Below are 13,218 nucleotides of genomic sequence, written 5' to 3' on the forward strand. Positions count from 1 at the left end.
CAAGTTGCTTCGCGGATGAAATAGGTGAGGCTGAGGTAGGTATTCGTACTCGCGCAGACGACTTTTCATATTCTACCTCTGATAACATCGTTACATAATTAAGGCCAATTAACTAGTGGGTATTATAAAATAAAAGTAATATAAAAACTTAAAATATATTTAATAAAATAATGCTAAATTCGTAATAACTTTACATATATAATAACAATTATAGGTAAAATACACATCTTCGTAGCGAAAAATTTGAATAGAATCATAAACCTTGAAAATTGAGCGATTGAAACCTAATATTGAGCCAACGACATGACATTGAAATCATGGTCAAGAAATTTGCTAGTCAATATATAGACTACAGGGTCAGTCATAAGGTATATACATATATTATACCCCACAGTATTAATAAAACTAATGTATCTAAAGACGTAAAGTGGACAATTGAAAATATTAAAAATTAGGTGGACCCATGCAAATTCGTCTTAATCACATTTTCCCCGTTTTTGTAATATTTGGACTACCGCTTTGCTATTGTTTATAGCATATATAGGCTGGGCTATCCAACAGAATCAAAATCGGATCAGTAGTATCGAAGATTATTCGGAACATCCAAACTCACAAAATTTACCTCTTTATAATATTAGTATACAATCAATAAATGCGGTCTTATCGGCAATTTAGCACTAATGTTCAATTATGAAATTAATTCCATTTCTTAATAATAATGGTTCAGATTATTGTTTAACCCTAAATAAATATTTAAACCCTGAAGAAATGTTGTACATACAAATTTATATTTTACAAATTATCTCACAGCTACAATACTGTGACATCTTGGCGACAGCACTGGATCAAATAATTTGACCAGAAAAACTTTATCAAAACCACTCTCGTATAAGTACAAAATTCTATCTAATAATATTACACTTTCTATCACCTGTGCTAAACACAACCTTAACAAATAGAACAACACAACTTTTTCCCATAGAGAATCCAAATTTTCTTCAATATCAGTTAAATGACACTCGGGTAGAATATCAAACAGCTTTATCTTTAATACAGAATCAGCTATTTTGATGTATTCTCTGAAATCGTTATATTTATTCGGAGTAATGCGTTTCAATTTGCCATCCGGCAGTGGGACGTTGGGTAAATACTTCTTAATTACTACCTGTAACAAAATAATATTGAGTAAGTAATGAATCAAGTCCAGGGTAACTATGTAATTATATTCGACGTCAGATGAGAAATAGTTCTAGCAACACCATCCGGAATTACAGTCGCGGATGTATATTTTAATAATATGGGGATAGTAGTAAAGATATACTAAACCGAAAGCCCGAGTACGATACGATACTCATGAAACCAATGAACTAATTTCACCAAGGAATAAAGTAGTCATAGGGAATAAAATCTTAAACTTGAGCTCAGATATGACGGCTGACCAAGATTACTGGAAAAGGGAAATAGTACATATTCGCGCATCTAAAATAACGGGATAAGGATCTTTATATCATAATCATTGCCTTGCAATGATGATGATAATAGAAATATCAAACAGTGGATCAAAATGATTGAAAACAGTATGAAAAAAAATTAACTATTGATATACTGGAGCTGTGGCGTGATAAACTATAGTTATATTTCACCAGATTCGGTGAAAAGCATCAATGACGTAGCATCAAATTCAAAATTAATTATTACCGGGAAATACAAATTGCGACTCGATAGCCTATCTTATATACATTTTCATTATTATTCACATAGAAAATAGGTGTTTGTAACAGTTTCTAAGAATTGGATCATTAAATTTGTAGGGCTTAGCATGCAATAGTATGAGTCATAGGAAGACTTTCTTGATGTCTATAATGAACGAATTAAAAAAGGCAAAGTTTTAGTTTTTTTATTACAATAATGTCATTGTTTACATAATTATTAGTAAGTCCAGCTTCGTTCGGATGTTCTCTTCAATTTCACTTATTTTAGTCGTTAAACAGTCTTCTTTTTAAGCTACGTTCAGTAGGTGTTTAAATACATTAGCGACGGTTACCATTTAACATTAGGTGGACCGCAAGCATGCATGCCATACCAGTTATATAAAAAAGACAATAGATTTTACCAACTATACTGTGGGTTTATTAATTTTTAATTTAATTGTTCTTGTTTTTTTATAATACAAAATTATAACGTATTTACCTCTAATAAAGCTCTATACAGCAAACTCTTGGATGGCAACTGCCTCTGATATACAACCCTGTCTATGGATTGGGCGGCTAGCATCCTTGCGTTGCGACCAAGATTGTAATCTGCGAGATAAAATATAACACTGTTATTTGCCTAACAAACGCTGATATCTGCGCAGAATCTGTCCACTTTTCATCTTCAGGAACACAAATATAATCACAAAAAATATCTGGGTTGATAGAATGTTTTCACAAAGTCATTTAGATAGAACCAAAGTAATCACAAAGTAAAGATTTCTAACCTCTCCCTAGGAATGGAAATTAAATACAAGATATAGACGCGGTTTCTTACCCGGAGAAAAACCAGAACACTACTAATAAACAAAAATCAAATCGGAATTATAAAAAGTTTTATAATTCCGATTTTCAACATTTATAATTATTAAAGAATGGTGTTGGCAAACTGGTAATTTAACATGGTAATGGACCATTACTTGCCAAAATACGCCAATAAATACATCATATGTGAGAAACTAAAAAACTGATATACGAACTTCTCAAATGCTGCGACATAGGAAACCCCTGTCCTACATCATGTCCTAGACCGTAGTCTCTCTGGAAGATGTCAAACAGGCCCGAATCGACTCGCTCAGTGAGGAGGTGGTAACAGCAGGGTACATTGAAGATAGTGCTAATGGAGTCTTGAGATGTGAAGATACGCAGAGAATCTGGACCCAAATTCCCACATGTGTGTAGACCTGTTATATTATCCATATATATATTTATTAAACTCGAAAAATAAATAAAAGTATATAAATTTTAGTACAGTATGGACCCATGGTTGTTGTTTTTATCATAAAAGTACTTATAGCCCTATGAAATAAATACTAACTATACTGAGTATTATATGGGTAATTGTGTGTGATTAAATTAATAATGTATGAGATATACTTCTTAGATTTCATATTTATTGTAGTTCAGAATACTGAGGATAATTCTTTCTATTTCTCTTCAAAATATTAACATAATTAACATGTTATTGTAAAAATATTTGAATTAGAATATGAAGAAACTGTATATTACCTGTTAGTAGTAACTTAGTGTCACTACCGGCGAATTCTGGAAACTTCTCATAAACTACAGTTTTAAGGTCAGTGTGCTTGGTGATATAGGCGCTTGCAAATCTATGCAGATTCTTGTTGATACTCTCCGATATGCATTCCTCATTGCCATCCTTTATCCTTTTAGCTATAGCATGCCATTGTTTCTATGGTTATCAAATTTATATATTACATATGAATATGAGTCAAGCATATATAAACATGGGACTTATTTTTTACACATACAGAAAGTATAAGCAAAATTACATGTCACTGTCCTTAGAAATTTCGATTCCATTAACAAAAATCTTTGTATCCACATACATACATACACTCTCACTGTTTTTTTATGATTAACTGCACTGATTCTTATAAAACATACACCTGTTTTTAAGAATGTCACCAATTGAATGTGATACCAGTGGTCTTCATAATTAACTTTTCATAGTGACAAGGAAAACAAAATGTTTACAATAAACCCATGCAAGAAAAGGAAATCACGAAATAAGATGAACCTATCCAAATCGGTTTGAACATCTATGAATTATTGAGATCTATGAATCAAACATTCAGGTGTAGAAACTTACACATTCATAACAGTAATATGTTTAGTATCGACCCTATATAACACAAGTTATGACTACTTACATCCTACATACGCCTACACTACAAATATTTGTTTTAAAACAAAGCCATTATTACGCCTCTGGATGACTGGCATAATTAAAGATTACGGCAACGAATTTATATAAGTGAATAATGATTTACATAAAAGTTACACCTGAAATTAATATTAGGTTTGTTTCAGGTATAGTTGTTTTAACAGACTTCATAGACACGTTTTTCGATACGATTGTCTTTTGGGTACGTTTCGAGATATATGCACTATTTTTATTACATTATTATTAATGTTATATACATAATAGTCCAATACTATTTATATCACGATTAAGGCCAGCTTTTGTAGTACAAAATCTTTTTCAAAACTATTTTTTGTGCAAATAACTTGTCAAAAATTGGAGTTTCAAAGAATGTAGTAGTAGTCAAGAATAACTTCATTCTGGTGGACTAAAATGTGATATGCCTTATTTTGTAATTACATTGCCTAATCACACCCTTTGACTGAAAAACAGCTGGCAGCTGATATAGGTGAACTAAGGTAACTATTTTTACTACCTCTGGTTCAAATTTGTGCTGACAAATCAATACGAAAATGTTATATCTGTTAATATTACTACAAAAGAGACGTGACCATATAATACACATACATTCCTATGTAATAGAATGGTTAATGGAGAATGGGATTGTTAGAAATATGGATTAAAAATACCATTGCTATCAATGTACTATGGCAGGTTGACCTCCATGCGGTTCCCTCTGGTAACACCGTGATAAATTCCTAGTGAATATGCTACTATGGGCTAACAGACCTCATACTTATCTTATCATCTTCCACTAGTGACTCGCCAGCGTATACAGGTAGCACAGAGATGTATACTATTCCTTTAGTATCTATTAAAAATATATACATACATAAATAATATACATACTTACATACATAATTATACCTGTATAATTTTGATTCTTTCGGTCGCTGTCTGTAATGTTTTGACGTCGCAATCGATGGTAAGGCTAGGTACACCATACCCGAGGCTCAGTGCTACAGGCAAGTGTCCTCGACCGCCGCCCGCCTCGACACAGCAATTTGATGAACTGACGCTGCACAACGATGCCACAAGGCGAGACATTGTTTGTACCTACAAGCACTGCATATTAAATACATTTTTTTTATATAATTGGACTGGCAAAGAGTCTAAAGGTAACCATCGCCTGTGCACATGAATAGCACTATATACATAACTTTAACTTTACTGCCTTATCTCACCCTTAACCAAGAACACAGTTTATAAAACAGCAGACATACTAAATACATTTTTTCCATAAATATATTCTATGTATATATATGCACTGTGAAATATCTATACATCATCATCATTACATAGTATAAAATAAAGTCGTTGCCACTGACTGTCCACTTGGAGAAATATGGTAACTAACATTGTGACACAAAAATTTTATTATAAGATATATGCTGGTTTCTCTAAATAAATACTAATTTAGACACAATATATAATAGAAAACACCTGGATGTATTCTATATATGTGCATAACTATAAAAAGAGCTATTTTGCTAGACCACAAATGATATCAATATTTTAAACGTTATCAATCATACCTCATAACTTTTCTTGCCACTCATAAACTCTTTGACTTTAATTTCTGGCTTAACTTCACCTCCCCAGTTCTTGATACGGTCCTGCAGTTGCTCAACTGTTAGGCAATAATCATTGTTAATGGTGATGCAGTGTGAACGCGCCTTGTTGATCCAGTCACCGAGTTTAGTTTTGTCTAAAACATAAATAAAATTATGATATTGTTTTAAGTAATTTACTTAATATATTTTAAAAAACTGCATCATACTCATGATATACATGTATTTCTGAATTACATAGAGTGCTACTTGTTGAGACTGGTCAGCCCTGATCACTATAACTAATTGATTTTCCATAAAAATCAATCTTAATTACTCTTATTAGGTTACTCAATCAACTGTATATGTCATAATATTTTGACTCTAATTGACTCATGTAATTTGGGAGTTTGTGAAGTTACAATATTTCGTTAAAAGTTGGTTTGGAGAAAGATCAACACAAAAGTTTCTTTATATTTTTTTTTTGTGCTGTGACAGTTTTCTAAATGACTGGTAGATTAAAAAAAACTATGGCTATTTAAAAATGTTTAAACAATTTTTATATTTCTATTTCTGTATCTGTGTATTAGTTTCATTATGAAATATTGACATGCAATCAACATAGATTGCTATGGTGATTGCATTACTAAAATTTATAATATTTTTTTTGAGTTAATCTATTTTGACTCTTATTTTTTATAATATTAACCTAGACAATACAAAAGATACAACAAACCTTTATTGTTGAAATCTGTTGCAATGTTCCAAAACTTATCAACTGTTGTTGTAAAACCCCAATTTGCCATTGCCTCTCTCAAGCCATTAGGGACAAGTGACTCCCAATGATTTTGAGTAAAGAATTCTACCATATGACAGTTAGCTAGTGGCAGCAGGGGATTTAGGAATGTAGTAATGGAGTCTAAATTATGACGTAACTTGTGTACAGTGGACTCCATTGTTGTAGTCTTGCAACCTGTAACAATGAATTTAGTAATACTTTTTTTATGGCAATAATTAAATTTACATACAGACAACTGGTCAGGTTTTAGCATGATAATACCATTTCACCTACAGCTAATAATAATAATCAAAGAAATTATATTATTATATAATGATAATGGGATGGTAAGATGAACATGACGAGGAAGGAGGAGGAACAGACCAGTTAACCGATCATATGAAATTAAAATGGGGCTTTCAGTCCATATTACTAACAATCCGCTTTCCCCCCTAAATTACTTTATTAATTTTGCATTAATGCCATATGGTTCTTTGAGATCGATAGGGTAAACAGCTTTTTATGTTATTAGCAAAGTAAAATTTTCCTTTTAAAAGTTTTCAGTAAGTATTAATTTATAATATAAATACATATATTAACTTACCAAAATTTTCAGAAGGAAACTCCTGCATCATATGGATTTGTTGATGATATTTTCAATTGAGCGCAAGCTTTTTTATATTGTGCCCTTATGTTTTCTGCCATGCCCAGTATATCATGTTCTTCCGAGTTTGTATGTGGAAATGTTTCAATCAAATCTTTTACTTTTATTAGAGTATTTAGCACTTTCTCTGAATATTTTACATCAGATTTTTCATTAGCATTTAGATAATATATTACAACACCTAAATAATATCCTGAAAAAATAATTGGACTGCTTTAAAGTAAGTTCTATTAATTATAATATTAATTTGCACCTATAGCAAATATTATTAGTTGTGAACATACCAACATATAGTAATATTACAGATATCAAATCAATATAAAGTTTTTAATATTTAATTATTTACCGATTAATATATAATGCTTTAGTCACTATCAGATTATTAGCCATATTAATTGTTTGTCTGACTGTTATATTTTCTATGACTATATTATATTAGGATTGTTTATAATACAAACAATCCTAATGGTCATGAATACTGTATAATGTATCTATTCTATGGAAATAGAATTTGCAAATATTGTGGTTGTTTGCTAAACTATTAGGCCACACAAATATTTCTAATAAATTTGAAGGTGGGATTGATAAATTCTCGGTGCCATTTAATTATGGGATTGACAGTTTAATAATAACATAATTAAATATTAATTACCAAGCTCACGGCCTAATTCAGCTCCTCTATGATATCCTAAATGATACCCCTCAGGGTTACCGGCTTCAACACCTGCTTTGTAACCTTCATTATAGCTTTCCTTGTGATATCTATCTTCACATAGGAAAATATCATCAACTATGTCATTGAAGTCTTTATTTTCAGCCATCTAATATTTAATTTAATTAAATGTTTTTAACTCAATATTTTTAATACATACAGCGCCAAAGTTGCAAAAAACACCGTTTGTATGTATTCGTACAATACGTTACGGAGAGTACTAGACTAAGTAATAAATATTCACAAAACGGTATTAACAACACTAAAACCTAGTAGTTATTTACTCAGTAATAATATATTTGTGATTTTTCCAGCAATATTTATTTGTATTATTGACTACACTTACACATTGAACAGGAAAAAATACAGAAATAAGGTTAGATTTTAGGTTATTTGTTATTATGTCAAATGTCGATCAAAACTGTCAATTGGAATCGTCGTCAAAAAGTAGTGTTTTGTTTCCGGTTATCTCAAATAATATTAATTTCACATTAGCTGTCACTTGCAAATAAAGGCATGTTATGTAGTAATTTGTCATACCACAAACTAGAATTGCTTTCCAGCACTGAACAAATAAGCGTTACGTTTCATATTCTAGTTAAATTACGATTGATAGACTTTGAACGGACTGAATACTCATGCTTTCATAATTTATTTTCGAACGATGTATCCAGAGACTTAAAAAAAGGCCATTGGCATAATTCATCATGGTCACATTACTCACCTGATTTTGACAGATTCATTGACACTGAATTACTTTGACATTTTTTTTCTAATATACCCAAACTGAATATTTATTTCTTGTTATTCAGTGAAATATCGAAATTTTTTAATATTGTAATTATGACGCGACAAATTTCTTTTGACGAAGTAAAGAAACATAATAATAAAGACAGCGTGTGGATAGTAATTCATAATGATGTATACGATGTGACTAGTTATTTGGAAGAAGTGAGTAAAGTAGTTAAATAGGATAACTATTTAACTACAAAATACAATATATTAGTTAATATTTATGTTACAAAAAATAGACACCGTTCTACATTAAATAATAATAGTTAATACTATGTACGTTTTTTTTTAAATATAAATACTAGTAGTTATCAATTATGGTCTACTTTATATCAATACATATATTCATGGCCTCACACTAGATGTGTCAAAGGACATGACTGAGCGACAATGGTACAGAGACGAGTTGTTAAAGTCGTATTTTGTTTTTAATGTCATTAGTACGACTATACATATATTTTGTATGTATGTAATTATGTATGTATTAAAAAAATATTTAGGTGTTTAGAATCAATTAGTTACCTCAGATCTATAGAACACACGTTTAGTTCTAAGAAGGTATTAAACAATCTGACAAACAGAAACATTTTTGTGTTCATAATATTAGTATAGATATACAATAGTTATAAATTTATTAGTTATCAATGGTAGGTCCTTTTTATGTCCCACTTTTGTTTTAGCACCCTGGTGGTGAAGAGGCACTGTTGGATGTGGCTGGAAAGGATGGCACACAGGCCTTTGAAGATGTCGGTCACAGTGAGGATGCCCGGTTTGTTTATTTTGTTTCCATAAGTTTAACTTGTCACATTTTTATTTATATACTAAAGTATATTTTTAAAACCATTATAATATTTATGTTCAATTCTGTAATACAACTGGCTCAAATTTAAAGTAAACACAAACAAGCTGAGGGCTTATTGTAGGTGGGTACCATCCTCTATTGTATACTCCACATAAACACCACAACATCACATTATGTTGTGATTATTACATTAATTATAAATGAGATGTAACATGCATAAATCTAAATAAAGTTGTTTTATTTTGAAACAGTTCTTATATTGTATTAAGTCTATAGTAGTAGTATAGTACTAGTAGTATAGGTCATTTAATCAAATGTAATATAGAAAAAAAATCCCAAAGTTTTAATTTGTTATTTGTTGTATATCTATTGGCAAACTAAGTTAATTATCACTATATATAATATTGAATGTACAGTTATATTCCAATAAAGATTATTTGATTTATTTCAGAACTGTTATGAAGAAGTTCAAAATTGGAACTCTTCCTCCCTCAGAGCAAAGTGGATCTTCAAATGTTACCAATTGGTATGTATTATTACAATCTAATGTAGATCTATTCTATCTATCATATTGTACATCTTTAGCTAATCTGGAATTGGTGAGAAGTAGTGACGTAAGTATGAAGCTCATTACCTCATTGGATAGGGCCCACCTTTTATTTCACAAAGCTTCACATTAAATTTATTAAATACATTTTTATATTATGTTATAAATGTTACTATCTTCCCGTGCTAATGGCATCTGGAACTACTCAGGAGCTCCTTGGAGCCTGGATCCCTTGGTATTGTATCTGCTCTGCCATCCTGTTGTTACGCCAATGGAATATATATTTTATTATTATATTGTATTATAAGAGATATCATTATGAGATAAGAGCATTCATAATAAACTTATTTGCAATCATAAGTAGGTAATGTTTCTAATTTATATTTTGTTCACAGTTGTAAAGAAATAAAAAAGAAGTTACCAAGGTTATTGTGCATTCTATATTTTATCATAGCAAATTAGTGTCAGCTTAAATATTTTATTTCGTTAATAATATCTGGTGTAATTTTGAGAACTTAATAGTTATTAGTATACCTAGAGTATCTTTAATTTCAAACTAATAAATATTCTGTGTCTCTCCAGTTCGGATAAGACTCCTGTGTGCAAGAGCTGTTCAGCCACGAGGTTATTATTATTGCGTAAAAAATATTGTTTAATATTTTTTTCTTACAAGGCAATAACATTTTTCTATATTTATTTAGTTGTCCACGTTTACCGAAAAATGAGTCCACAGAAAAAACTTGGCGAACATATGATGGATCCACTGGCAGGTCCGATGCGTATACATTTTCAGTTCGTTTTTTCACGATAATTCGTTTAACATGTAAACCTTCCTCTTGAATCACTCTGCCTATTGCTGAACTCCTGCTGATCTGACTCCATATTAAAATTTGTTGCCTAGTATAAAAAGATCTAAGCAAACATAGCATAGACGTAGCAACTTTGTAACAACAATTGCTTACTGCGTATTGTGGTTAATCGATATTTTTATTAGGTGCCTGCCACTGTGTGGGTTTTTATTCTCAATATGTTTATTTGTAGTAGTCATGCTTCACTACCGAAGTCTCAATACAAAGAGCCTGAAAGTCTAAAAACAGAGAGAAGATTACAGTCAATTGTCGTCCCACGTGAAAGGTTCATTTCATTCAACATTTTTTTTTCTTTCTTTCATTAATTGATTACATTTATGTTTTTCAAATATATAATTAGTAGATTTAGTGGAATACTGTATTTTATTTGCTTTACAGTACTTGCATTATAGTCACAAATATATCTAAAATAAATAATTAAATACATTTGTTTGCTACTACATGTAAACACCCGGAACAATACAGACCATGATATTCATGAATACAAATGTTTCTATTGTACGAAAATGTAACCCACGACCATCGGAAGTAAGTGGATCTGCTAAACCGCTAGACCACCAAGTTCGTCATTAGTATTAATTATTTAACATAGTCTTATTTTTTGTTACATAGGAGGAGACCACGAGTACTACCGTGCGAAAGGTTTAATTTTAAAATCACAATGTAGAAAACATATGTAGTATTTGTGAATAGTTGGAGAGTATATTAATATTGTAATTGTTTATTTTTAAAGGGGACAGGGGCAGAGGCGTTCGTCATCCTCCTCTCCAGGGTACTAGTTTCGCTATTTCTTGTACTTAGATAATTTCTCTAAAGCTGCTAATTTATTCAGAATACGGGTGCACAAAAATATATTTAATGTAACGAAATGCCGTGGAGTCATTGGGCCCGTGGAGCCCGGAAGCGAAATAGTTTTGGACATGTATTTCAGCGCGGCTCATCTAGGTTACTAGTGACACGAGAGCTGGCAGCTACTTTGCCGAAAGGTTATGTATGGCCATTCAAAGAGGAAGAGCCATCGCTGCCAGTATCTTGGGTAAGCTGTCTCGATGTGCCGTGTTGGATTACAATGTTTTGTTTTTGATAAGGTTTATATATTTGTTACATATCTTAAATTTGATACTTGTATTATGTTGAATAATGTAGGTAGTAGTAAATATGTAGTGCAAAATGGTTATGATAGTGTACCTAATTGAATTATTGTATTATAAAATATTTGACCAAACGATTTATAAAGTGTGTTAAGGCTCTATTTTATTATTTATTTATTAAGTTACATAGTGACTTTAATTGCAGCTATGTAAAATGTAGAATGTACATTTTATTACTTGTCACTTTGATTATATATGTAGATAGTTACTTAAGTAAATAAAGCCGTATGTACTCAGTATTTTTATGTACAGTTTAAAAGTGGATCATGCAGATAGAGACAAATGATACAGTTATCAATAAATATAATTGTTTAAATAATGTCTTTAATAATGGTGCAAATTAAATTAAACAATAATTATAAAACTTACAAATAATCAAAATTAATAATGATCCATTTTTAGTACGACTTTATATAATTTTTACACTAATATAAATTTTTGTTTCAGCTCCAATCTAAAGTGGGCGATCGTAGCTTTGGCTGGCGCTATCGTTGTAGGCATTGTTATCAAAAAGTATTTGAGTTAATGAAGATTGAAGATTGAAGCGATGAAATAAGATCGAGTCAGCAATAAAACTGGTTACTGGTGACCGGTATATAATAAGTAGTTGTAAGCCAATTGATGTCTGTATCCACTTGTAACCAAATAATATTCGAATATTTATGTACTGTGAATATTCCTGCTATATTTCGTGAAATATGGATAGTGCATTTCGAAATGAACAGATGATTTATATTTTTTTTATTACAAATGTTAACTACTTATATTTACAATAAGGGGATTGCTTGACTGTAGGTACAACAACATTATTATTGTGATATAGATTAATTGTACGAAGTTGTGCTATGAAATAAACTAAAATTTTGTTTTGTATTCCGTCACATCTTTACATATCGCTCAAATGAATATAAAATTGTTTTTAGTACCTATTTATTTTTATCGTTACAATGTGTGTCCATCCACGGATGTACCGTATAGGTACTCGGTGCTGTTTTATAATATTTTGTTATGTAAGTACTTAGATCTTTTTAAATCTATCGTAGACAATATTTATTTTATTTACTAAAATGGATGTACAATGTCTTGAGACAATAAAAAATACTAGTTGAATATCATTTTTTTCAGTCATCTTTATATTCTGCATGAACCATCCCATGACTTCGAATATGCGCCTTGAGGTACCAATTAGAACATTATAATGTTTGTTTACCATCGCGTGGTTTTTTTGTAATTAATAATCCCATATTATCTGGATTCCCATTCCGGTAGAAGAACCATTCCCTACTTTTTATGTAACTTATCGCAAAGAATTTTTGATTGTAGGTGGTAGCGGTCGCCTATATACATATACAAGAGATAAACGTCATCACGCGAA

At 30.8% G+C, this 13,218-nt stretch overlaps 2 protein-coding genes across 4 annotated transcripts; one reads left to right on the forward strand and one right to left on the reverse strand.

Moving 5' to 3' along the window:
• Positions 1–356: 356 nt before the first annotated feature.
• LOC131840910 (probable methyltransferase-like protein 25) lies at positions 357–7,036 on the reverse strand. Its single transcript, XM_059189128.1, has 8 exons — positions 6,911–7,036; positions 6,265–6,501; positions 5,514–5,686; positions 4,846–5,034; positions 3,261–3,444; positions 2,732–2,935; positions 2,191–2,300; positions 357–1,165 (listed from the first exon to the last, which is right to left on the reverse strand). Exons 1-8 carry the CDS (start codon positions 6,939–6,941, stop codon positions 800–802), a joined length of 1,494 nt encoding a protein of 497 aa, XP_059045111.1. The 5' UTR covers positions 6,942–7,036; the 3' UTR covers positions 357–799.
• Positions 7,037–7,786: 750 nt separating this feature from the next.
• LOC131840919 (cytochrome b5-like) lies at positions 7,787–13,046 on the forward strand. Of its 3 annotated transcripts, none has more exons than XM_059189136.1 (7): positions 7,787–8,633; positions 9,155–9,243; positions 9,728–9,802; positions 10,219–10,248; positions 10,406–10,593; positions 10,865–10,957; positions 11,305–11,335. In XM_059189136.1, exons 1-6 carry the CDS (start codon positions 8,526–8,528, stop codon positions 10,912–10,914), a joined length of 540 nt encoding a protein of 179 aa, XP_059045119.1. In that variant the 5' UTR covers positions 7,787–8,525; the 3' UTR covers positions 10,915–10,957; positions 11,305–11,335. The 3 variants fall into 3 exon arrangements, with proteins under 3 accessions (XP_059045119.1, XP_059045126.1, XP_059045133.1); XM_059189143.1 differs by having other exon boundaries at positions 10,868–10,957; XM_059189150.1 differs by lacking the exons at positions 10,219–10,248; positions 10,406–10,593; positions 10,865–10,957; positions 11,305–11,335 and adding an exon at positions 12,291–13,046.
• The last annotated feature ends 172 nt before the right edge of the window (positions 13,047–13,218 follow it).

This window comes from Achroia grisella, unplaced genomic scaffold, assembly GCF_030625045.1.
Source record: "Achroia grisella isolate CSIRO2021 unplaced genomic scaffold, CSIRO_AGI_Agris_v1 utg1063, whole genome shotgun sequence".
Lineage (NCBI taxonomy): Eukaryota > Metazoa > Arthropoda > Insecta > Lepidoptera > Pyralidae > Achroia > Achroia grisella.